At 43.9% G+C, this 25,116-nt stretch overlaps 1 protein-coding gene across 1 annotated transcript; it reads right to left on the reverse strand.

The window, feature by feature from the left end:
• Window positions 1-200: 200 nt before the first annotated feature.
• Window positions 201-20,556, reverse strand: dact2 (dishevelled-binding antagonist of beta-catenin 2). Its single transcript, XM_084321602.1, has 4 exons — window positions 20,329-20,556; window positions 10,097-10,229; window positions 3,886-4,167; window positions 201-3,394 (listed from the first exon to the last, which is right to left on the reverse strand). The coding sequence occupies exons 1-4, from the start codon at window positions 20,479-20,481 to the stop codon at window positions 1,371-1,373; spliced, it is 2,592 nt and encodes an 863-aa protein (XP_084177728.1). The 5' UTR covers window positions 20,482-20,556; the 3' UTR covers window positions 201-1,370.
• Between the last annotated feature and the right edge of the window lie 4,560 nt (window positions 20,557-25,116).

Raw genomic sequence — 25,116 nt, forward strand, 5'->3', positions numbered from 1 at the left:
TGAGAAAACGCATTGTCATGGTGCTATTTGTTAATACTGTTGCAAGGAGATTGTGGACGATGATATTGTAAAAATACCATATACTGAGTACAACACTGAAGGAAGTATGTGGGAAGAAAACATTAAAATGCCTCAAATGTATATTAAATAGTATTTTATTCTACAGTGAAAGTTATGCAAAGATATAACCAATGTGCAAAAATGAAATCAAAATGAAAAAGAAAAGAAAAGTACAAAAATAATGATTATACAGTATTTCCCAATGTCTATACATAGAATTGGATGAAACCAAGATTTCCCCTCAAAGTCAACGAATCGAAGCAAAAAGCAATATTACAAATGTATATAAATCAAGGATAGTCATTCATTATGATTACGGTACACATTATGACTTTAGAGAATGCACAGAATTGACATGTTTTTGGTTTTGGGTGCGGTATATAATTACAGCCTCTTTTTTTCACAATGACGTACAGAGTGATGAATGCACTACGGATGTCGCATTAAATATCCCTGGTGCTGGTGTTGCAAGCTACCGCCTGTCTGCTCACGTCTAAACAGTGGTTAAGGTTGAAACAAGACCTCTGTACACTGCAGCATTTCCCACAGTACCCCTCACTGTTCTCAGTGTGTCTTCAACAGTTCCTCATCAGTACCTCATCAGTACCCCTCACTGTTCTCAGTGTGTCCTCAACAGTTCCTCATCAGTTCCCCTCACTGTTCTCAGTGTGTCTTCAACAGTACCTCATCAGTTCCCCTCACTGTTCTCAGTGTGTCTTCAACAGTTCCTCATCAGTTCCCCTCACTGTTTCCAGTGTGTCTTCAACAGTTCCTTATCAGTTCCCCTCACTGTTCTCAGTGTGTCTTCAACAGTTCCTCATCAGTTCCCCTCACTGTTCTCAGTGTGTCCTCAACAGTTCCTCATCAGTTCCCCTCACTGTTCTCAGTGTGTCTTCAACAGTACCTCATCAGTTCCCCTCACTGTTCTCAGTGTGTCCTCAACAGTACCTCATCAGTTCCCCTCACTGTTCTGTGTCTTCAACAGTTCCTCAACAGTTCCTCATCAGTTCCCCTCACTGTTCAGTGTGTCTTTAACAGTTCCTCATCAGTCCCCCTCACTATTCTGTGTCTTCAACAGTTCCTCATCAGTTCCCCTCACTGTTCAGTGTGTCTTCAACAGTTCCTCATCAGTTCCCCTCACTGTTCTGTATCTTCAACAGTTCTTCAACAGTTCCTCAACAGGGGTGGGGGCTCCACTACACCAGGGTCATGACCTTCAGGGGTGGGGGCTCCACTACACCAGGGTCATGACCTTCAGGGGTGGGGGCTCCACTACACCTGGGTCATGACCTTCAGGGGTGGGCACTCCACTACACCAGGGTCATGACCTTCAGGGAGGCCGGCTGGAACCGGCGTATCTTCTTCTTCAGGGCCCGCGAGGCCTTGATGCGGCAGGCCAGGGGCTCCGGACGGTGCGGCTGCTGCAGAGGCGGCCCGGCGGAGGCGGGTCCTAGAGCGGCCTCGGCCCACACCAGACCCCCCCCCGCCTCCTTCTCCTCGTCCACGGACAGGCTGCTGTCGGAGTCGGACTGGTAACTCTGACTGGACTCGCTGTCCCCGAAGCGGTTGGCAGTGTTGTCGCTCGTCTCACCCTCGCTGCTCTCGGCAATGGTGGAGTGGAACAGCGAGGCGCAGTCGGCCGAGTACTCGGACTCGCACCTGGGCGGGCAGTGGCTGGACGGGGGGAAGGGGGCCGGAGGGTATCTGGAGTTGAGGCTGTTGAAGTAGGAGTAGGCGGACATGGAGGGCTGGAAGGTGTGAGAAGACAAGTGACCGGAGAGTGGTCTGGCAGTCGCACCGCGGGCCATCGGCCTGCCCCCTGCCGCCTCTCTGCACCGCTGAACCCCCGCGGCCTGACAGATCTCCACCTCAGACAGCCACCTGGCAGCCGCCTGCCTCCTCTTCCCCTGCTCTGCAGAGTGCTCCACGTCCAGGGACTGTGGTCGGCGGTTATTGCCGGGTTTGGTAGCGGCGGGGATGGGTGGTGTCTTGGGACGGATCCTCTGGTTGTACGGGAACCCTGGGCCGCACAGGCTGGAGTCTGATTCAGAGTGTCTACGCTCCTCCCCCAGGCTGTGGGTCAGTTTATGAGTCATCCTCCCTTTCCCCGTACGTCTCGGTTGTCTCTCCCCCCTGCCGGCTCCACCGCTGGGCTCCCTGACCCTCTCGCTGGAGGCACAGACCTGCTGGTGTCTCGAGGCCCTGCTCATCTTCTCACTGCTCCTCCTCCTCAGTCTCACAGCCTTGGTCTTGCGGTCGGCCTGTCTCACCTTGACTCGCTGGGACCCGGCAGGGACGAACTCGGCGTGGACAAAGTCAGTCGGTGCCGTGTGGGCTGTGTGAGACCCAGAGTCTCGACCCTCCTCTCTCTTCAAGCTGCTGGAGGCGACCGGCTTCCGATCGAGGCCCATCGTCTCCGATGCCGCCATCGGTTCTGTGTTCTCCGCGTATCTCCTCTCCAAGTTAGCTCTCACTACAGCGCCCGCCGGGGCCGTGTCGCTGGTACTGATGGTGGAAGTGATGACATCACTGGAGCTGAACTCTCTCAGGGCTGCAGGATAGGAGTAGCGATGGCAGGCCTCTGGAGCCCTTCTCCTCTGACTGAGGTCCACCTGCTCCTGGCTGGAGGACACCATACACCGCCTCCTCTGACTGAGGTCCACCTGCTCCTGGCTGGAGGACACCATACACCGCCTCCTCTGGCTGAGGTCCACCTGCTCCTGGCTGGAGGACACCATACACCGCCTCCTCTGGCTGAGGTCCACCTGCTCCTGGCTGGAGTACACCATACACCGCCTCCTCTCGCCAATGTCTGCTGAGATGATGTTGGATGCCTGGGCCGACGTGGACTGGGGCTGACGGAACTGGGTCTTGGGTACCTCAGGAGGCAACGTTCCCACCTCAACGCTCTCCATCTGGGAATTAACGAGCGCATGTGAGGGAGTCTCCTTCCCCGCCTCACTCTGGGGGTTGGTTTTGGCCGCACTGCGCTGCAGGAGCCTGTCGATGTAACCTGGGGACTTGGAGTCGTCTGCCACCCGGGCCCTCTGGACCGTGTCCATACTGTGGACGCCGCCGTCTTCTGGGGGCCCTGGTCCCTGCAGGGGTCTTGTGGAGGTGGGGTCGCCACCCGGGGAGAAGATGGGGCTGTGGAGGGCCACGGCGTGCAGCGGGCTGGGGTAGTGGTACACCTCGGTTCCACTGCGGGACACCAGGTTGCTCTGGAACTTAGGATCCACCGCAGAGGGCCTGAGGTTGGGGCACAGGGGCGACTTCTTGGTGTCTGCAGGCTTGTGGTAGCCCAGTCCCATAGTCATCATCCTATCGAGATCACCTGGTGAACACATAACATCCACAATAAAAACTCAATTCTCATTGGTATTTCCACTCTGAAATGATTGTTGGCATGGATTATGAGTGAACCTATTAGCTAACCAAAGACAATTACCTACAAAACACACATTGTAGATTCATCTACTAGGGGTGTAAAGGTACTACACGTATCTGTACCGAACAGTTTCAGTAAGTCGATTATTAATTTCAATATAGAATATTTGTTGACAGCCCTACAAGTACAATTAGTTACTGCACACTACATCACCCCTGAGTGGAGCACGGAAAGCCAAACTTTCCCCCACTGTACCGAAAACCCGTACCGAACCGTGACTTCAAAACCGAGGTACGTACCGTACTGTGGTTTTTGTGTACCGTTACACTCCTACTATCTACGTTGTATTTTTGAACGATGAGCGATGAATATCTAAAGTGAACATATTGTTTTGAATGCTTCAGGTGAGACGCAGGACGGAGAGCGGCGCTGCTCACCTGTGGACACGGGTCTCTGCCGTCCGCGCTCCACTCCCGCTCTGATCCGACCGCCGGCCAGATAGAGCCCGGCGGCCCGCGGGGGGTTGGGCTGGACGGCGGTCTCGTCTGCAGAGCGCCGGCGGCTGGCGTCGGCCTGTGACGGAGGTCCGAGGGGGTGAGGGGTGCCGGGGCTGCTGGGAGGGAGGAAGATGCTGGTCTGGGAGGAAGACGAGAGACAGTCGCTGTAGACGGACGTGCAGGAGTTGGACAAGGAGTTGGAGTCACTCAGCTCATAGAAACCTGGAGAGGGGATGAGAGGGGGACACGTCAGATCAGATACAGCCTGGGGGAGTGAGATTAGATTACATTTAGGGGTGCACCGATATGAAAATTGGCCACCGATACCGATACCGATTGTTCAACTAACACAATCGGCCGATACCGATACCGATAATTGTGGCAAAAAATAAGTATTTTTAATTTTTTTTAATATTTTTTTTAATTTTTTTTTTTTAATTTTTTTTTAATTTTTTTAATGAAACTACTGTATATTTGTATGTGTGTTTGTATTTGTAGGCCTCTTTACTTACTTAAAAAAGGAAACATCAAGAAATATGTTTATGGTATCACTGATCCCTCTCCCAGTATCGTCTGGCGGCCTGCAGAGGGATACTATTTTCTCAACCAGAGCTTTCAACCAATGCAATGGAACCATTCTGGCGGCCTGCAGCGGGATACTATTCTCTCAACCAGAGCTTTCAACCAATGCAATGGAACCATTTTGATTGACAGTCGATTCGGCCAATTACGCCACACCGCTAGCACCCACCTCCTGCTTACCACCAAGCGAATATTCATTTTTCTACTTCGGGGCATGCCGCCATTGATCTGCTTGTGAGAATGCGAGTCAAACTCAGAACCACAACAAGCTAATAAGTTAGCTGCCCGGCAGTGCCCGCCGACCAGCGCGCTCCACAGGATGGCCAAACGAGACACAATGATTTTACTGCAACAAATGTTATAATAAAACAAAGCCTTTCTATACATTTGTCTGGTTGAAAACTTTATTAACAGATTGCAGAATGTGTAGTTGGGTACGGAATGAGCAACGGAATGTAACCGAGCTATGCACGGCTTGCTTGCTATCTTCGGGTAAATACTATGCTGATGTAATTGAACGTGTAACTAACTATAATAACGTTAATGCCACAAAACGAATGTTTGTGTCATTTTAACAGCAGATACTTTCTTAAATGCCATCCTCCCGACAGAGCGGTGTTGATGGGGAGCTCTGATGGATTCGCTTGGTTGTGTTATTACATTAGCATTGAACAGCTAACCGAAAGCTAGGGTTAACTAATGTTAAAGGTTTAGCCATAACGTTACGTTGGCTAAAGTTGGGGCTATTCTTAATCCAGTAATAATGGCTGCAGACCTGCAAGCAAAGTACAGCAAGTTGGCAAAGGAGTATTCCAACGTAAATCACATTTTCACCAGTAACGTTAGTCGTCTGCCTCCCGGCTATGAACGGACTCGGAGTAATGCCTTGCTGCTATGGGTAATAATAATATGCTGATGTTATTGTCCGTGTAACACTAACTATATAACGTTAATGCCACAAAACGAATGCCTTGTTAATCATAAATAGTAACTTTGATGCAGTAGCTTGTGTGTGTGTGGGGCGGACGGCGGGCGTTGTGCAGGTAGGTCGCGAGTGAATTTTTTTTTTTTTGTCTTGACGCTACACAAATGGATGGTTAGTTATCGGCGACTGCTATCGGCACATTTGAGCTTATCGGCCGATAGCAGTCAACAAGGCACTTATCGGCCGATACCGATACCCGACCGATATATCGGTGCACCCCTAATTACATTCAAATGTATTGTCATTATACAGCACAAATACAGTACGATAAATAAGTTTGGTATCTAACCAGAGTGCAAAGGTAACTGAGTAGGGGTGGGAATCACCAGAGGCCTCACGATACGATATTATCACCATACTTAAGTCACGATACGATAGTATTGCGATTCAAAATATATTGCGATATGCTGAGTATTGCGATATTAATATTGCGATATATTGCGATTTATTACCTTTTTTCAACTGCAAAGTAAAACGTTGTCAACATGTTTTATCTAATAAAATAAAGTTTTCAATCTGTTCATCTCACTTCAATAATTTTTATTGCAGCAAATGGGATTTTCTCAAGCAGACAGACACACTGTAATCTGTTTGTATTACAGTCATATTCCAACTTAACTGAATGCACATGTGTGCATGTGTGTGTGTGGACTACTGTACTATTACATGTATTGAAATGAACAATGCAACTTCCTTATACAATTTTTTTTTAAATACAAATATTTTTTATTTATTTTTATTTTTTATAAATAAATAATAAAATATCGATACTTGGCGTCCTTGTATCGATACAGTATCGCCACACAAAGTATCGCGATACTACGTATTGGTATTTCCCCCCACCACTATAACTGAGTAATAATGCTAATATGATGTATGTACAGTGTTACAGTATTATTATGTACAATGATACAACAGGTATAAATACACTATGGTAGTAAGTCATATACAGTATATACAGTATTATTGCACGTGCTATCACAGAGTTATATAGTTTGAGGTAGGTAGTTATGGTTATTACAGTGAATGCAGTTGTAGACTGTAGACTGGTATAGAATGAGAAGGTACACATTACTTCAGCTGGAAGCTTTTTTAACGCACAGCTAATCTATTAGAAACATCATAAGACTTTAACGACCAACTGGGCGAATAATCAATTAACCCTTTACTATCACACCACCGAACCGGCTGTCGTGTGGCAGTGAAAAGGTTAACCTTCTGTGTGTCGCCGCAGTGAAAGGGTTAACCGTTTTGGTAGTGCGGCGGTGAAAGGGTTAGAACACCCCGGCGGTGGATTGGTTGACTGAAGACCCTCAAAGCCAATTCGTCGACTAATCGATTAAAAACATTCGATCCTAAAAGCCGATTGCTCGGGGAGCTCCAGTAGCTCACCGCGTACCTCGAACGCTATTTTCGGCGTCGGGGACAACCGTGCGCGTCACGGATCTGGGGTAGCGAGGTCGACTCCCGGACAAGCCGTATTTTCTCAGAGTGTCTTTCCCCCGATCTATACCCCCATTCAACCTGTTTCTGTCGGTCATGCTTGAACAGAAAAAAGCGATAAACGCTAAAAGAACCAGCTGACTGGTCAAAGTTTAAAAAAAAAAAAGTCGATTGCTCAATTAATCGATTAAAAGAAGAACGTCTTAAGACCCTAATGACCGATTAGACCGCCGTCTAATTCCCCGAACGGTAGCGGCTCTGTCACTGAAGCGAGCAGCAACTGCCACTGAGCCGCCCGCTGTCATGTTGAAGGAACACGCCAACATCATGGGAAATGTGCTTAGCGTCTTCTCCAGAGTCAGACAAGAAGATAGATACTAATCTGCTCTCTGTGCGTTGAGTAGAAAGCTATCCGGCTGCAAGCTAGCCTAGCTCGGAAGCAGAGATGGACTACAAGGCTAGATGGACCACTGGGCTAGATGGACCACTAGGCTAGATGGACCACTAGGCTAGAAGGACCACTAGGCTAGAAGGACCACTAGGCTAGATGGACCACTGGGCTAGATGGACCACTAGGCTAGATGGACCACTAGGCTAGAAGGACCACTAGGCTAGAAGGACCACTAGGCTAGATGGACCACTGGGCTAGATGGACCACTAGGCTAGAAGGACCACTAGGCTAGATGGACCACTACACTAGATGGACCACTAGGCTAGAAGGACCACTAGGCTAGATGGACCACTAGGCTAGAAGGACCACTACACTAGATGGACCACTGGGCTAGATGGACCACTAGGCTAGAAGGACCACTACACTAGATGGACCACTGGGCTAGATGGACCACTAGGCTAGAAGGACCACTAGGCTAGATGGACCACTACACTAGATGGACCACTACACTAGAAGGACCACTAGGCTAGAAGGACCACTAGGCTAGAAGGACCACTACACTAGAAGGACCACTAGGCTAGATGGACCACTAGGCTAGAAGGACCACAACACTAGAAGGACCACTAGGCTAGAAGGACCACTAGGCTAGATGGACCACTAGGCTAGAAGGACCACTACACTAGAAGGACCACTACACTAGATGGACCACTAGGCTAGAAGGACCACTAAACTAGATGGACCACTAGGCTAGATGGACCACTAGGCTAGAAGGACCACTACACTAGATGGACCACTAGGCTAGATGGACCACTAGACTAGAAGGACCACTAGACTAGAAGGACCACTACACTAGAAGGACCACTACACTAGATGGACCACTAGGCTAGAAGGACCACTAAACTAGATGGACCACTAGGCTAGATGGACCACTAGGCTAGAAGGACCACTACACTAGATGGACCACTAGGCTAGATGGACCACTAGACTAGATGGACCACTGGGCTAGATGGACCACTAGACTAGAAGGATCACTAGACTAGATGGATCACTGGGCTAGATGGACCACTAGACTAGATGGACCACTACACTAGATGGACCACTAGACTAGATGGACCACTACACTAGATGGACCACTACGCTAGATGGACCACTAGACTAGATGGACCACTGGGCTAGATGGACCACTAGACTAGATGGATCACTGGGCTAGATGGACCACTAGACTAGATGGACCACTACACTAGATGGACCACTAGACTAGATGGACCACTACACTAGATGGACCACTAGACTAGATGGATCACTGGGCTAGATGGACCACTACACTAGATGGACCACTACACTAGATGGACCACTAGACTAGATGGATCACTGGGCTAGATGGACCACTAGACTAGATGGACCACTAGACTAGAAGGACCACTAGACTAGATGGACTACTAGGCTAGATGGACCACTAGACTAGATGGACCACTGGGCTAGATGGACCACTAGACTAGAAGGACCACTAGACTAGATGGATCACTGGGCTAGATGGACCACTAGACTAGATGGACCACTACACTAGATGGACCACTAGACTAGATGGACCACTACACTAGATGGACCACTACACTAGATGGACCACTAGACTAGATGGACCACTGGGCTAGATGGACCACTAGACTAGATGGATCACTGGGCTAGATGGACCACTAGACTAGATGGACCACTACACTAGATGGACCACTAGACTAGATGGACCACTACACTAGAAGGACCACTAGACTAGATGGACCACTAGACTAGATGGACCACTACACTAGATGGACCACTACACTAGATGGACCACTACACTAGAAGGACCACTACACTAGATGGACCACTACACTAGATGGACCACTGGGCTAGATGGACCACTAGGCTAGATGGATCACTGGGCTAGATGGACCACTAGACTAGATGGACCACTAGACTAGATGGACCACTAGGCTAGAAGGACCACTACACTAGATGGACCACTAGGCTAGATGGACCACTAGACTAGATGGACCACTACACTAGAAGGACCACTACACTAGATGGACCACTACACTAGAAGGACCACTACACTAGATGGACCACTACACTAGATGGACCACTGGGCTAGATGGACCACTAGGCTAGATGGACCACTAGGCTAGATGGACCACTAGACTAGATGGACCACTACACTAGAAGGACCACTACACTAGATGGACCACTGGGCTAGATGGACCACTACACTAGATGGACCACTAGGCTAGATGGACCACTAGACTAGATGGACCACTACACTAGAAGGACCACTACACTAGATGGACCACTAGGCTAGATGGACCACTGGGCTAGATGGACCACTAGGCTAGATGGACCACTGGGCTAGATGGACCACTGGGCTAGATGGACCACTGGGCTAGATGGACCACTAGGCTAGATGGACCACTAGGCTAGATGGACCACTAGACTAGATGGACCACTAGGCTAGATGGACCACTACACTAGATGGACCACTACACTAGAAGGACCACTAGACTAGATGGACCACTAGGCTAGAAGGACCACTACACTAGATGGACCACTAGGCTAGAAGGACCACTAGGCTAGAAGGACCACTACACTAGATGGACCACTACACTAGAAGGACCACTACACTAGAAGGACCACTACACTAGATGGACCACTAGGCTAGCTGGTCCATATCCGCTTCCATTCATGTGTGTGTGTGTTTGTTCACGTGTGCGTATGCTGACCTGAGCTGGGTCTGCTGTCGCTCTCCAGTGGTTCCTCAGGAGCCTTGCAGACGTCCAGTTTCAGTTCAGTGATCTGCTGGTCCAGCTGCTGGAGGTGAGTCTTCAGGCCGACGTCCTGACGACGCAGACGGGACTGAAACACAGAGAGGCCACACCCACTTTAACACAGAGACCACACCCACTTTAACACATAGACCACACCCACTTTAACACAGAGACCACACCCACGTTAACACGTAGAGGCCACACCCACTTTAACACAGAGACCACACCCACTTTAACACAGATACCACGCCCACTTTAACACAGAGACCACACCCACTTTAACACAGAGACCACACCCACTTTAACACAGAGACCACACCCACTTTAACACAGAGGACACACCCACTTTAACACAGATACCACACACACTTTAACACAGAGACCACACCCACTTTAACACAGATACCACACCCACTTTAACATAGAGACCACACCCACTTTAACACAGATACCCCACCCACTTTAACATAGAGACCACACCCACTTTAACACAGAGACCACACCCATTTTAACATAGAGACCACACCCACTTTAACACAGATACCACACCCACTTTAACACAGAGACCACGCCCACTTTAACATAGAGCCCACACCCACTTTAACACAGAGACCACACCCACTTTAACACAGAGACCACACCCACTTTAACCCTGGCAGTGTTAGTGCCTTGCTCTTTGAATTATACATGGGATGAATGAATGAATGAATGAATGAATGAATGAATGAATGAATGAATGAATGAATGGATGAATGACTTTTATTTATATAGCACCCTTCACAGCACGAATGCACAGGGTGCTTTACACTACAGCTTAATATTAAAAAAAAACACAACAAAACAAAATCAGAAATAAACAACAGACAGCAGTTAAAAAACAGTGAAACCAGATAAAAAAATAGTAGAATAAAATAATTTGGATAAAATCATGAGTCACTAATTAAAAAACAAAACTATAGGAACAGTGAGGACAAGAAATAGTGGCTATGTATGACCAAAGGCCTGTCTGAACAAATGTGTTTTTAGTTGTTTTTTAAAAGAGTTTTCAGAGGGGGCAGTTCACAGGTCCAGGGGGAGAGCGTTCCAGAGCCTTGGTGCTGTCACCTCGAAGGCTCGATCACCCCTTGTTTTCAGCCTGGACCTGGGGACCACCAGGAGGTGCTGATCGGCAGATCTGAGTGAGCGGGTGTTGGTGTAGGGATGGATGAGTTCAGTGATGTAGATAGGGGCCTGACCGTGGAGTGCTCTGAAAGTGAAAGTGAGAACTTTGAAGTGAATTCTATAGTGTACCGGGAGCCAGTGCAGGGATACCAGAATGGGAGTGATGTGACATGATTTTTTTTTACCTTGTGAGTAGCCTGGCTGCAGCATTTTGGACCATTTGTAGTTTGTCTGTGGATGATTTGGGGATGGAACCCCTAACCCTGGCAGTGTTAGTGCCTTGCTCTACCCATAAAGCATTATGTTTTGGGAGCATTGACACAAATTTAATCAAAATGTGAATCCTGCATAATCACACAATATGAAAGTCTGTGCTTTTAAAGGATTATTTTGGTTATTTGAAACCTAGACCAACACTCCACACTTAAGTGTGGACACGTTGGTGGGAATCAACAGTGGCTAACAGAGAGTCCAGTTTGAAAAAAAAACTAAGATTCTCCTTTAATCGCATGTAAAACACATTCATTAATACAGTTAAGCTCAATCAATAGAATTTATTTGAGCGTATTGATTTTGTCCACTGTGAGAAGAGGTTGTGTGATGAGGTCATACGATGACCTAACAAAAGGTCACTGGTTCACATAATCAACAAACCTTACAAACACTTCTTCATGGCCGCCGGGGGAGGTGTGCACACACACACACACACACACACACACACACACACACACACACACACACACACACCTGCTTTGAAAGTCTACAATTTGACCTGCAGTATTGTTGGATAGAGAGGATTTAAAGATTACTGGGTCAAAATGTCGTCTGTCAGAAATGATTTTCCCGGGAGCAGTATGGTTGTATTACACTTACACACTGCTGCTAACATATACCTTGTATTATATACGTTGTGTATTATAGTCTATAGTCTAGTTCATAGTTTATTTATAGCTTATCTAGTTTATAGTTATAGTTTACATTTATAGTTATAGCTTTGTACTATGTTCTACTACGGTTGAGGGCGGGGGAAAACAAGCATCTCACGTTTTTATTAATGTATACATTTTCTAATCTGAACTAGATTACTAGGTAGGTAGATAGATTAAAATGTATTGTCATCATACAGCACAAGTACAGTACCACGAAAATAAGTTTGGCATCCAACCAGAGTGCAAATCATCATCATCATCATCATCATCATCATCATCATCATTTATTTATTCGTACATGGAATTACCACAGTCCAACAGTACATATTCATATAATTCACCAAATCCCATGGCCGAAAGGAAGAGGAAGAAGAAAAATTCTTATATATACCTGCCCCTACACACACACAACACACCGATAGACTTATTGCGTAAAACCAAACAGAATATACCCATTTAGCAAAAATGGAAACATCAACACAACCAAATTAAATCAACATAAATAAACCCATTTTGTCAGTCAAACTATATATTTAGGTTCATTCATTCACACACACACACACACACACACACACACACACACACACACACACACACACACACACACACACACACACACACACACACACACACACAGCTATATATTTATATAATGTATTATTCTGTATTATACCTCTATATACTATATAATTTCCTATTTTATTATAATATAACTAAATCATACTATTTATACTACTCCATATTGGTACAGTATTATACAATTATTATTCTATGTTACGCTGCTATATACTATATTACTATACTCATACTGGCCTACACTGCAACTCTATGCTACGTCATCCTGACACGCTAAACTGCAATATTATACTAAACTGTGTTTTCCCTATTGCTAGGTTTTTTGTGAGTTTTTCCTTACCTCCGTTGGGGAATGTCTGGGAGTGTTGCATATTTGGATTTTATGGTGGATTTTGTTCTTGATTTATTGTGATGTTTGACTTGTTTAAGAAGACTACTTGTACAGCCCAAGGTAGGGGTGGGAATCACCAGTTTCATCACGATACGATATCGATTCTTTGGACAATGATACAATATTTGCTGATATCACAAAGTCTGCCACAATACGATTCGATTCAGGTGCCTGCGATCGATATGAGACGATATTATATGCCCATTTAACAGAATCAGTAACATTTAGATCAACTCAAAAAAGGCAACGGAAATATCATGACATTTTTATTTTTGAGCTCTTCCAGACATTTAAATGAAAAACAATCTATTGTTTTTAATACAAATAGACCTCCTGTTCACTGTAAAGTGCCACGTTTTGATATATTGAGCTTTAAACTTTAAGTAAAAAATGTTGGAACTCACAACACGCAACCTAAAACCCCTTCCTCTCCCAAACGATTCCTACAATTGTTTTATGCTGCATGATGATCATGAATACATTCATTATGTATTGTATTTTATAAGTTTAAATATCAACATTATCTGTCCATCCTCAGTAAATTTACTATAAATATAATATACTCTTGACTTCATCTGGTATTTCCAAACGCACACACACACACAGAAAGGGAGAATGCCCCCCCCTCCCAAGTCCCCACTCTGCTGTTCTCTCTATGGCTCTGATCAGGGTTAGCTTAGCTTAGTTAGCTTACGCTAACGTAACATTAATTTAGGTCTTTAACGCGACGTGGGCATAAAGGAATGGCGAGGATGCAAAGCATGTTAGATGCATTTGACCCGTTGTGGAATAAAACAGCAGGCACTTATTTCTGGTCGCAAAATAGGCGGACTCTGGAGCTATGCTGTGTAATGTCTATGCGGAGATATTGTTGTTGCGGATATGCTCCAGGGGATTTTCAAAATAAGAGTATCGCAATATGAACCGATCTTTTTAGGTTGCATCGATCCTATTGGATCATTGATAATAGATCAATATATGTTGGGTTAGGACATTTACTGTACATTGGACGGGGTTGGGTTAGGACATTTACTGTACATTGGAGGGGGTTTGGTTAGGACATTTACAGGGGCCAGTTTAGAATTGCAGTCTCCCATAGGTGCTCCTTGAGAGTGGTTTTGAAAGTGGGTAGTGATTCACATTCCTTTACAGCTTTTGATTGAAATTGATTGAATTTGATTGATTGATTGAAAAGTTTATTAACAGATTGCAGAATGGGTACAGTACAGTACAGCTCAATACATACAATTGTTAAGGGGATGCAGACCAGAGAAAGACTTTCGTCTTGTTTACATCAGGGTCCCCCATTTTCAATTCATCATAACATATATGACATACATGACATACAGATAGACAGTACTGCTACATCTATACATTTATGACATATCAGATTTGCAAATACAGTACTGTTTGTGATACAAAAGTGTCCAGAAAAAGAGTGTATATACATTTGGCGTAGAAACTGTACATTGGAGGAGGTTGGGTGGGTGGGGTGGGGTTGGGTGAGGGCTGTACATTGGAGGTGGGGGGGGGGGGGGGGTTGGGTAGGGGACACACACACATTTTACACTGTACATTGGAATACTGACAAAGCCTTACTTGGTCATTTACTGTACAACTAGGTTAGGACATTTGTAGGGGCCAGTTTCGAATTGCAGTCTCACGTAGGTGTTTTTTGAGAGTGTTTTTGAAAGTGGGTAGTGATTCACATTCCTTTACAGCTTTAGGTAGGGCGTTCCACATTGATGTGGCATAATTGCGAAACGTGTTTAGTCCCTTGTTTGAGCCGAATCTGGGTTTTACATGATTTGTGGAACTCCCTCTGGTGTTGTGATCGTGGTATTCACTGACCTTTGGGAAGTATTTTGACATGTACATGGGTACCTTGGTCGCGTAGTGTATCTTGTAGACCAGGCCCATTGCAAGTTGCTGTACTCTGTCGTCTACTCTAAGCCATCCTAGGTTGTCAAAGTGGGCAGGGGTGAGGTGGGTTCTAGGAGTTAGGTCAAGCAGTAGTCTGACTAGCTTGTTTTGAGATGTTTGTAATTTGTTTTTTAGTGCCTTTGAGGTGCTTTGGTACCATGAGGTGCAAGCATAGTTGTAGTACCCTTGAATGAGTGCTCCTGCTAGAGTCTTCAGGGTATTCTTGTTTACCAGAGAGGAGATCCGGTACAAGAATCGCGTTCGTTGGTTGACTTTTTTTATTACATTGGATGCCATTTTGTCACAGGAAAGATTAGCCTCTAGGATGGAACCCAGGTAGGTAATTTCATCTTTCCTTGTGATAATATTGTCACCCACTGCAACCGAGAAGCCGTCGGTCTTGCTGAGTTTGTTATTTGAACCGAAGAGAATGGACTCTGTTTTGCCCATGTGTAATGATAGTTTGTTGTCGGCGAGCCATATGCAGATTTTGCCTAGTTCCGAGCTGAGGGCTTTTTCAACCTGTAACTTGTTCTTGTCAGAGACCAGCAGGGCTGAGTCGTCCGCAAACAGGAACAAGTTGCTGTTTAGGTAGGGCGTTCCACATTGATGTGGCATAATTGCGAAACGTATTTAGTCCCTTGTTTGAGACAAATCTGGGTTTCACATGATTTGTGGAGCTCCCTCGGGTGTTGTGGTCGTGGTATTCACTGACCTTTGGGACTAGGTTGTACTAGTACGAGTAGAGGTAAGGGATATTATGTACAGATATAGTATCTACAGGTATGTAAAGGGTATTCTATGTACTGGGAGCAGGCCTACTCCCTCCAGTCTGGTCTGTAACAGCTGTTTATGGAGCAGTCATGCTGAGGACAGAGGAGAACATCCAGACACTAGAACAACAAAGAGGGCAGATGGCTGATGATTAACCTGAGGAGGAGCCGGCCGAGCCCCCCCGCTGAGCACTGGGCTACTGAGTAAACCACTGGAGGGGGGTGAGAGGGGCGTGTGTGTACGCATTCGTATGCGTTTGTGTGTGTGACTGCGTGTGTGTGTGTGTGTGTGTGTGTGTGTGTGTGTGTGTGTGTGTGTGTGTGTGTGTGTATGTGCGCATGTGTGCCAGCCGGGCCTGTCTGTCTACAGCAGAGTGGTTATCTGAGGTCAAATGAAAACAAGATCCCATTATCATGTCAGTGTAGTTCGGTCTCTACTTGTTGATTCCAAACCGGCGACATTCTTCGCACACGGGAGGCTCTGAGATCCAGGGAACTGGAATGTGGAGGAGACCAATTTGTCTTCTTATTATTTTTTTGATTGGGAGCTCTTTTTAAAAATGAAATAATTAAATAAATAAAGTAATGAACCCGTTAAGGTCATTACGCACGTTTCTTTGGCTTAACCTGTTTGCACAAGGCATTCGTTCAGAATGTTCTGGTGGGTTATTTTGAACCTCTACACCTTTGGATTGTGTAGTGACAGGTTGGCAGGAAATCCATTTAGGAAGTCTACTACTTGTGGTGGGACAACATGAATAAATGCATGCAGATTTATATGCATAGCACCTTAATCCCTTAAAAAAACATTTGCAAATGGTTACTGCCATTGAGAAAAAGTGGAACCAGTCACACAGGTTGTCACAGATGCCTCATCGTACGGTCGATTCGGTCCAACTTACAATGTCTTCAAGGAAAGAGTTTGGGTCATGGGCGTATAGTGACACAAAGGGGATCAAACGTCCACCTCCGAGAGAAAAAAGAAGAAAAAAAACAGGGTGAACTTAAAGCCACGTCTCACCGCCAGTAGTCTATATTTCCAGCGCCGTTAAATCGGTTAATGATTAAAGCCTCAGCCAGGAGTCCCGTGGCCCTGCCATGAACCTTGATTTATGACGTCTTCTACCCCCAACAGAGAAGTTGAATATTACTGTTTACAACAGAGAGGTTGAATATTACTGTTTACAACAGAGAGGTTGAATATTACTGTTTACAACAGAGAGGTTGAATATTACTGTTTACAACAGCGAAGCTGAATATTACTGTTTACAACAGAGAGGTTGAATATAACTGTTTACAACAGAGAAGCTGAATATTACTGTTTACAACAGAGAGGTTGAATATTACTGTTTACAACAGAGAGGTTGAATATTACTGTTTACAACAGAGAAGCTGAATATTACTGTTTACAACAGAGAGGCTGAATATTACTGTTTACAACAGAGAAGTTGAATATTACTGTTTACAACAGAGAAGCTGAATATTACTGTTTACAACAGAGAGGCTGAATATTACTGTTTACAACAGAGAGGTTGAATATAACTGTTTACAACAGAGAGGTTGAATATTACTGTTTACAACAGAGAGGTTGAATATTACTGTTTACAACAGAGAAGCTGAATATTACTGTTTACAACAGATAATTTGAATATGACTGTTTACAACAGAGAGGCTGAATATTACTGTTTACAACAGAGAGGTTGAATATTACTGTTTACAACAGAGAGGTTGAATATTACTGTTTACAACAGAGAGGTTGAATATTACTGTTTACACCAGAGAGGTTGAATATTACTGTTTACAACAGATAATTTGAATATGACTGTTTACAACAGAGAGGTTGAATATTACTGTTTACAACAGAGAGGTTGAATATTACTGTTTACAACAGAGAGGTTGAATATTACTGTTTACAACAGAGAGGTTGAATATTACTGTTTACAACAGAGAGGTTGAATATTACTGTTTACAACAGAGAGGCTGAATATTACTGTTTACAACAGAGAGGCTGAATATTACTGTTTACAACAGAGAGGCTGAATATTACTGTTTACAACAGAGAGGTTGAATATTACTGTTTACAACAGAGAGGCTGAATATTACTGTTTACAACAGAGAGGCTGAATATTACTGTTTACAACAGAGAGGCTGAATATTACTGTTTACAACAGAGAGGCTGAATATTACTGTTTACAACAGAGAGGTTGAATATTAGTTATTACTGTTTACAACAGAGAGGTTGAATATTACTGTTTACAACAGAGAGGTTGAATATTACTGTTTACAACAGAGAGGCTGAATATTACTGTTTACAACAGAGAGGTTGAATATTACTGTTTACAACAGAGAGGTTGAATATTACTGTTTACAACAGAGAAGTTGAATATTACTGTTTACAACAGAGAGGTTGAATATTACTGTTTACAACAGAGAGGCTGAATATTACTGTTTACAACAGAGAGGTTGAATATTACTGTTTACAACAGAGAGGTTGAATATTACTGTTTACAACAGAGAGGTTGAATATGAGTTATTACTGTTTACAACAGAGAGGTTGAATATTACTGTTTACAACAGAGAGGTTGAATATTACTGTTTACAACAGAGAAGTTGAATATTACTGTTTACAACAGAGAGGCTGAATATTACTGTTTACAACAGAGAGGCTGAATATTACTGTTTACAACAGAGAGGTTGAATATTACTGTTTACAACAGAGAGGCTGAATATTACTGTTTACAACAGAGAGGCTGAATATTACTGTTTACAACAGAGAGGCTGAATATTACTGTTTACAACAGAGAGGCTGAATATTACTGTTTACAACAGAGAGGTTGAATATTAGTTATTACTGTTTACAACAGAGAGGTTGAATATTACTGTTTACAACAGAGAGGTTGAATATTACTGTTTACAACAGAGAGGCTGAATATTACTGTTTACAACAGAGAGGTTGAATATTACTGTTTACAACAGAGAGGTTGAATATTACTGTTTACAACAGAGAAGTTGAATATTACTGTTTACAACAGAGAGGTTGAATATTACTGTTTACAACAGAGAGGCTGAATATTACTGTTTACAACAGAGAGGTTGAATATTACTGTTTACAACAGAGAGGTTGAATATTACTGTTTACAACAGAGAGGTTGAATATGAGTTATTACTGTTTACAACAGAGAGGTTGAATATTACTGTTTACAACAGAGAGGTTGAATATTACTGTTTACAACAGAGAAGTTGAATATTACTGTTTACAACAGAGAGGTTGAATATTACTGTTTACAACAGAGAGGCTGAATATTACTGTTTACAACAGAGAGGCTGAATATTACTGTTTACAACAGAGAGGCTGAATATTACTGTTTACAACAGAGAGGCTGAATATTACTCTTTACAACAGAGAGGCTGAATATTACTGTTTACAACAGAGAGGTTGAATATTACTGTTTACAACAGAGAGGTTGAATATTACTGTTTACAACAGAGAGGCTGAATATTACTGTTTACAACAGAGAGGTTGAATATTACTGTTTACAACAGAGAGGTTGAATATTACTGTTTACAACAGAGAGGTTGAATATTACTGTTTACAACAGAGAGGCTGAATATTACTGTTTACAACAGAGATGCTGAATATGACTGTTTACAACAGAGAGGTGAATATTACTGTTTACAACAGAGAGGCTGAATATGACTGTTTACAACAGAGAGGTTGAATATTACTGTTTACAACAGAGAGGTTGAATATTACTGTTTACAACAGAGAGGCTGAATATGACTGTTTACAACAGAGAGGTTGAATATGACTGTTTACAACAGAGAGGCTGAATATTACTGTTTACAACAGAGAGGTTGAATATTACTGTTTACAACAGAGAGGCTGGATAGCAACAATATGTATTTTTATGTTTATATCTTTAGGCATATGGTTAGCAGCAGAATTAGGGGTCTCGCAAGAATATCGAATTGGGTCAATGTCAGACTTTGCTCTCCTGCATTAGGGGGGAGGGGGGTCTTATTTCGGCAGGCAGTCTCCTTTTTCGGCACAACACCTGTTTTCGTCATTTCAAAAGACGTGGTATAATAAAAGTACAACTCACTGAGAGAACAGATAGATATAATTAGCCAATGTCTTAACATCTCAGGACCTTTGATTGCAGAACCGTGCCCGTGTTTAGTAGGCCTATATGTAATAATTAAGTGTCCTATTATACACGGATAAGCTATAATGCTGAGCACTTTGAAACGAAAACCCTTCCCGACCTGATCTCTATCTCTATGAATTGAAAACGGGGGACCCTGATGTAAACAAGACGAAAGTCTTTCTCTGGTCTTCATCCCCTTAACAATTGTGTGTATTGAGCCGTATTGTATTGTACCCATTCTGCAATCTGTTAATACAGTTTTCAATCAATCATTCATTCTCCTTACCAGCTGCTGTTTCAGTGCGCTCAGTGTCGCCTCCAGACGCTGCTCCTCCGCCCCCGTCCCGGTCCCGGAGCCGGTCTGCAGGGCAGCGGGAGGAGAACACACCGCCGCCGGTACAGTGTCCTCTCGGTCCATCCTCAGCGCCCAGGACACCATGTCGCTGTGCTTCTCCTTGAGGAGACGGAGCTCCTGTAATCCGGCCAGGGCGGCCTGCAGCCTCTCCCCCACCCGGCGCTCTCCTCCCTCTCTCCCCCCCGGCGCGCAGAGCTTCCTACCCGGCAGCATGCTGAAGGAGATGAGCCGCGTCCAACAAGTCTGTGCCAACAAGCAACGATGCGCGCATTTACGCACTGATGGAGGAGGAGATGAAGATCCAGGAGCGGTTCCTGACGCGGCTAGTTGCTGTTTGTCTCAACAGATATCAGGCGACACTGACCTGTTACTTTAGAACTGCGACCAGATAAAGACCCGCCCTCCCTGGACACACGCTCGCTCTTCCCATTGGCTGCTCGGTGATGTGCGCAACCACTGTCACTAATCCTGTTCATTCATGACGGTCAGCAAATCTGGACTCTGCCCAGGCATGTGCCGTCAATCATCTGCATAATAATAATAATAATATACCCTGAACTAGATTGGATTACATTGTATTGTCATCATACAGCCCAAGTACATGAAAATACGTTTGGCATTCAACCAGAGTTCAAATGTAAGTACAATAGTAAATATACAATGTACAGGTGATTAAACTGGGTATAACATATATAAATGAGTACTACTGAGTAATACCAGATTGACCAACAGCCTCTATCTACGGGCTGTCAGGCTGCTCAACGATCATCAACTTGCCCCCCCCCCCTCGCACCCCCCTCCCCAACCCCCGGTGACATAACTCCCACTTCTACAGATTACAACAATAACTGTGAACCGGACTTGCATTGCTGCACTATACACTATTCTATCCATTGCAAGCCAACGTGCCCCCCCCCATCCATTAACTCAACTGAACTGTCACTGTACTATTTATTTGCACTAGCACTATTGCACTTGGGACATTGCATGTAATGTTATTATTATTGAGGACATTGGGACATTGATATTATATTATTATTTTGCACATGCTATATTCAGTATGTTTGTATGCCAGTGGTGATGCTCTAAACTCAATTTCGTTACCAACAATGACAATAAAGATTCTATTCTATTCTATTCTATTCTAATAGTGCTAATCATATACAGAGTTGTAGTATTATTATGCACAGTGATACAGGTATAAAGACACTATACTGGCCAGCTGCAGTAATATCTGGATATGTAAAAAGGATTATATGCAGACAGTATGAACAGACATATCATATCAGTCTCCACTCAGTGGAGATCACTGACCGGCTCTGACCTGTCTTCTTGGAGGATAGACAAACCAAGTCAGAGGACATTGGAATGGACCTGTCTCAAACCCTGCCCCTTTTCTTGATCCTCCAATCACAACTGTCGCTTACCTCGGACAAACTTGGTTTGTCCGAGGTAAGCGACAGTTGTGATTGGAGGATCAAGAAAAGGGGCAGGGTTTGAGACAGGTCAATTGAATTGAAAATGGGGGACCCTGATGTAAACAAGACAAACGTCTTTCTCTGGTCTGCATCCCCTTAACAATTGTGTGTATTGAGCCGTACTGTATTGTACCCATTCTGCCATCTGTTAAATAAAGTTTTCATTCATTCATTAATTTGGACTGAAGCCCAGTCGTAGAGGAACGAGGACCCCTTGTGTCCGCAAGGAATACTATATACTAGTACTAAGTTTAACCGTTTCACTGCCACACGACAGCCGGTTAACCCTTTCACTGTGACAATACAGAAGGTTCCGCGGAGCTAATGATGCTAATGATGGAGCATCACCGTCGGTTGTGTGATAGTAAAGGGCTAGCCTTCTGTCGTGTCGCAGTGAAAGGGTTAACAAGTGATTAAACTGGAATATATATAAACGAGTACTACTGAGTAATAATGATAACCTGATGTATGTACAGTGTTACAGTATTATTATGTACAGTGATACAGGTATAAATACACTATGGTAGTAGTAAGCCATACTGGCCAGCGGTATAACTAATAAGATGAGGCAAGGTATATTTACAGATGTATACTGTATTTTAACCCTACACAAGGGTAAAAAAAAAAAAAAATCAACATTATGCTAAAAGGGAGGATCAACAGAGTCCCTAATGAGTTAAGGCTTCACTCAAGGACAAGGTAGCAATAGGGTTGGGCATCGTTTGGATTTGAACGATTCCGGTTCCGATTCCGATTCTCCATATCGATTCCTGTTCTAAACGATTCTCGATTCCGATTCTTTGAGGTGCAGGTCAAAACAGGTCACAGCTTATTTCGAAGGAGATTTTTTTTTTTTTTTTATTTCAAAAAGAAAATCATACTATTCACATTTTCAGTTGACTTGATACAGTTTAATTTGGTTGCTGTACTGTAACTAGGGTATTAAAGTAAAAAAAAAAAAAAAAAAAAAAAAGTTTAAAAAAAAAGTAAAAAAAAAAAAATCGAAATTTAGAATCGAAATTCAAATATGTTACTTACCGGAAGTTAGGAACCGGTTCCTATTAGAACCGGTTTTCGGTGCCCAACCCTAGGTAGCAACGTGTTATCAGAAAAACCCAGGGCCAGACCCAGCAGCTTTAGTGACCTCTAGGCAATCTTCACCCCTTTTTATTTTTTGCTGGGCGCAACTTTTGGCGCCCCCATCTGGTGCCTATAGGAAGCTCCACCCTTGGAAAAAAAACATTCAAGAAATCTGAACCAAACTGCAGTCATAATGAGGATTTTATTGTTTTTGCTGTTAACCCATTCTCTGCCGGAGCTTATATCCATCCTTGTAGCCTCTCTGTCAGCGCTATTTGTCTACTATGGAGATGTTCACCTTCTTTGCAGGGCTATAACCTAAATTGACATTACTATGGCCCATTCAACATCAATTATCTATCGTTCAAGATGTAGGAACGTTTTACTTTTTCATTCACACATTCATACTAAAATACCGTCTAGAGTATAAATATGTTTTCATCGTTTTCGGCTGTATTTCATAGAACGTGAGATATAGCCATAAATGCATATATTAGATGATCAAATGCAGTTTGATACCGATCAACGTTATATTAAAAATTTCAACTGTACATGGTCCTAAACGTCATGACTGGTCATCTGCGGGTGACCGGAGGGGGGGGGGGGGGGGGTCGTTTATAATTCAATGACCGACGTTAAATGATTCATGTAGTAAGGGGGATATATTGATCAGAGCAGTTTATATCGAAAATGGTAAAGAAAAACGCTGAAACTCACGTCAGTCTCCTCTTACCGTTGGGCGATCACACTGGAGCAAAAAGATCGCTATTATGGGATGTTGATCGATGCGATCCATTTCCGGTTTGTATATTACTAATACACGTCCAAAACATGTTGATTATTGAGTTATGGCAAAGATTCATATTGACGGTGTCTGTATTGAGTCCTGGGACGGTAAGCGAGTGGCCGGACGAAAATAGGGGATGGACCAAGCACTTCCGGCCACTTCCGGTTTGGCAACTCGTCGATCGGCCACGAGGTGGCGGTATTGAAGCGTTGCAGAGTTGTGATGGCCCAGACAGCATCACCCAAGACTCTGTGAGTGACATATGAATACCATGACAAAAATATGAAATATTTATCTCAAAGACGCCTTACGGCGTCTGTAGCTAAGGGGCTACACAACCCTGACTGTATTTAAATGTTTAGATTAGATCACTACTAGAATATTAATTAGCCAGACAGTATAGGTACACAAAATGGCGGACACTCCATTAACTGCGAGGGGACAGTGATACCAGTTCAATAATCACTTTAATATTAATAGCAAAAACATACATAGCATATGAACACAGATCTCCGGTGACTACTATAATATCAATGCCACAATGTCCGAGGTAAGTATAATTCCTATACTACGGGTACCCGACCGTTGGAGCTCTGAGTGGAGTGCAGTGGAGGCTGCTGACCAAATTTTTAGGTGAAGCACAAATTATTATATTATATTATATATTAAATAATATTTTTAAAACATCCCCCACTGTGTGTCAGTGGTCTGTGGACACAGATGAAAACATATTAACATAGGTGACAGCGGACCTGACCAGATGAAAACATATTAGGTGACAGCGCACCTGACCAGATGAAATCATATTAGGTGACAGCGCACCTGACCAGATGAAATCATATTAGGTGACAGCGCACCTGACCAGATCAAAACATAATTATTAGGTGACAGCGCACCTGATCAGATCAAAACATTTTAGGTGACAGCGCACCTGACCAGATCAAAACATATTAGGTGAAGGTGACAAGGAAGCCACAGACTCATACCCCCCCGACACTCAACTAACCGCCTCGGACAGTCCTTCATACCAGTGGCCATCAGCTCCACAACAGTGGGCAGCGACTGCTGCTAGACATCGACCTAGAACTAATAGGAACCCAAGTAGGACAATAACACTACCTTATGCATACTGCACCTTATGTGGATACTGTGATACTGTGAATAATGAATAATGTATATTTCAGTTAGTTAGATAGTAAATTATATTGACCCATTTGTTTACACTGCTTGTGTTGTTTTCACTACCTGTACCCCCCCCCCCCTTCCCCCATGCTGCTATGATGCCTGAATTTCCCCAAGGGGATCAATAAAGGAATATCTTATCTTATCTTATCTTAAAAGGAAAGATGAAATTACCTACCTGGGTTCCATCCT

The sequence above is a fragment of the Notolepis coatsorum genome (genome assembly GCF_963971535.1).
Source record: "Notolepis coatsorum genome assembly, chromosome: 9".
NCBI lineage: Eukaryota > Metazoa > Chordata > Actinopteri > Aulopiformes > Paralepididae > Notolepis > Notolepis coatsorum.

Coding starts and splice junctions, on each gene's coding strand:
- dact2 (XM_084321602.1), bottom strand. CDS start 20,481: ATGGTGTCCTGGGCGCTGAGGATGGACCGAGAGGACACTGTACCGGCG. Junction 10,230..20,328: donor GCGCACTGAAACAGCAGCTG/GTAAGGAGAATG, acceptor TCTGTGTTTCAG/TCCCGTCTGCGTCGTCAGGA. Junction 4,168..10,096: donor CGACAGCAGACCCAGCTCAG/GTCAGCATACGC, acceptor TCCCCTCTCCAG/GTTTCTATGAGCTGAGTGAC.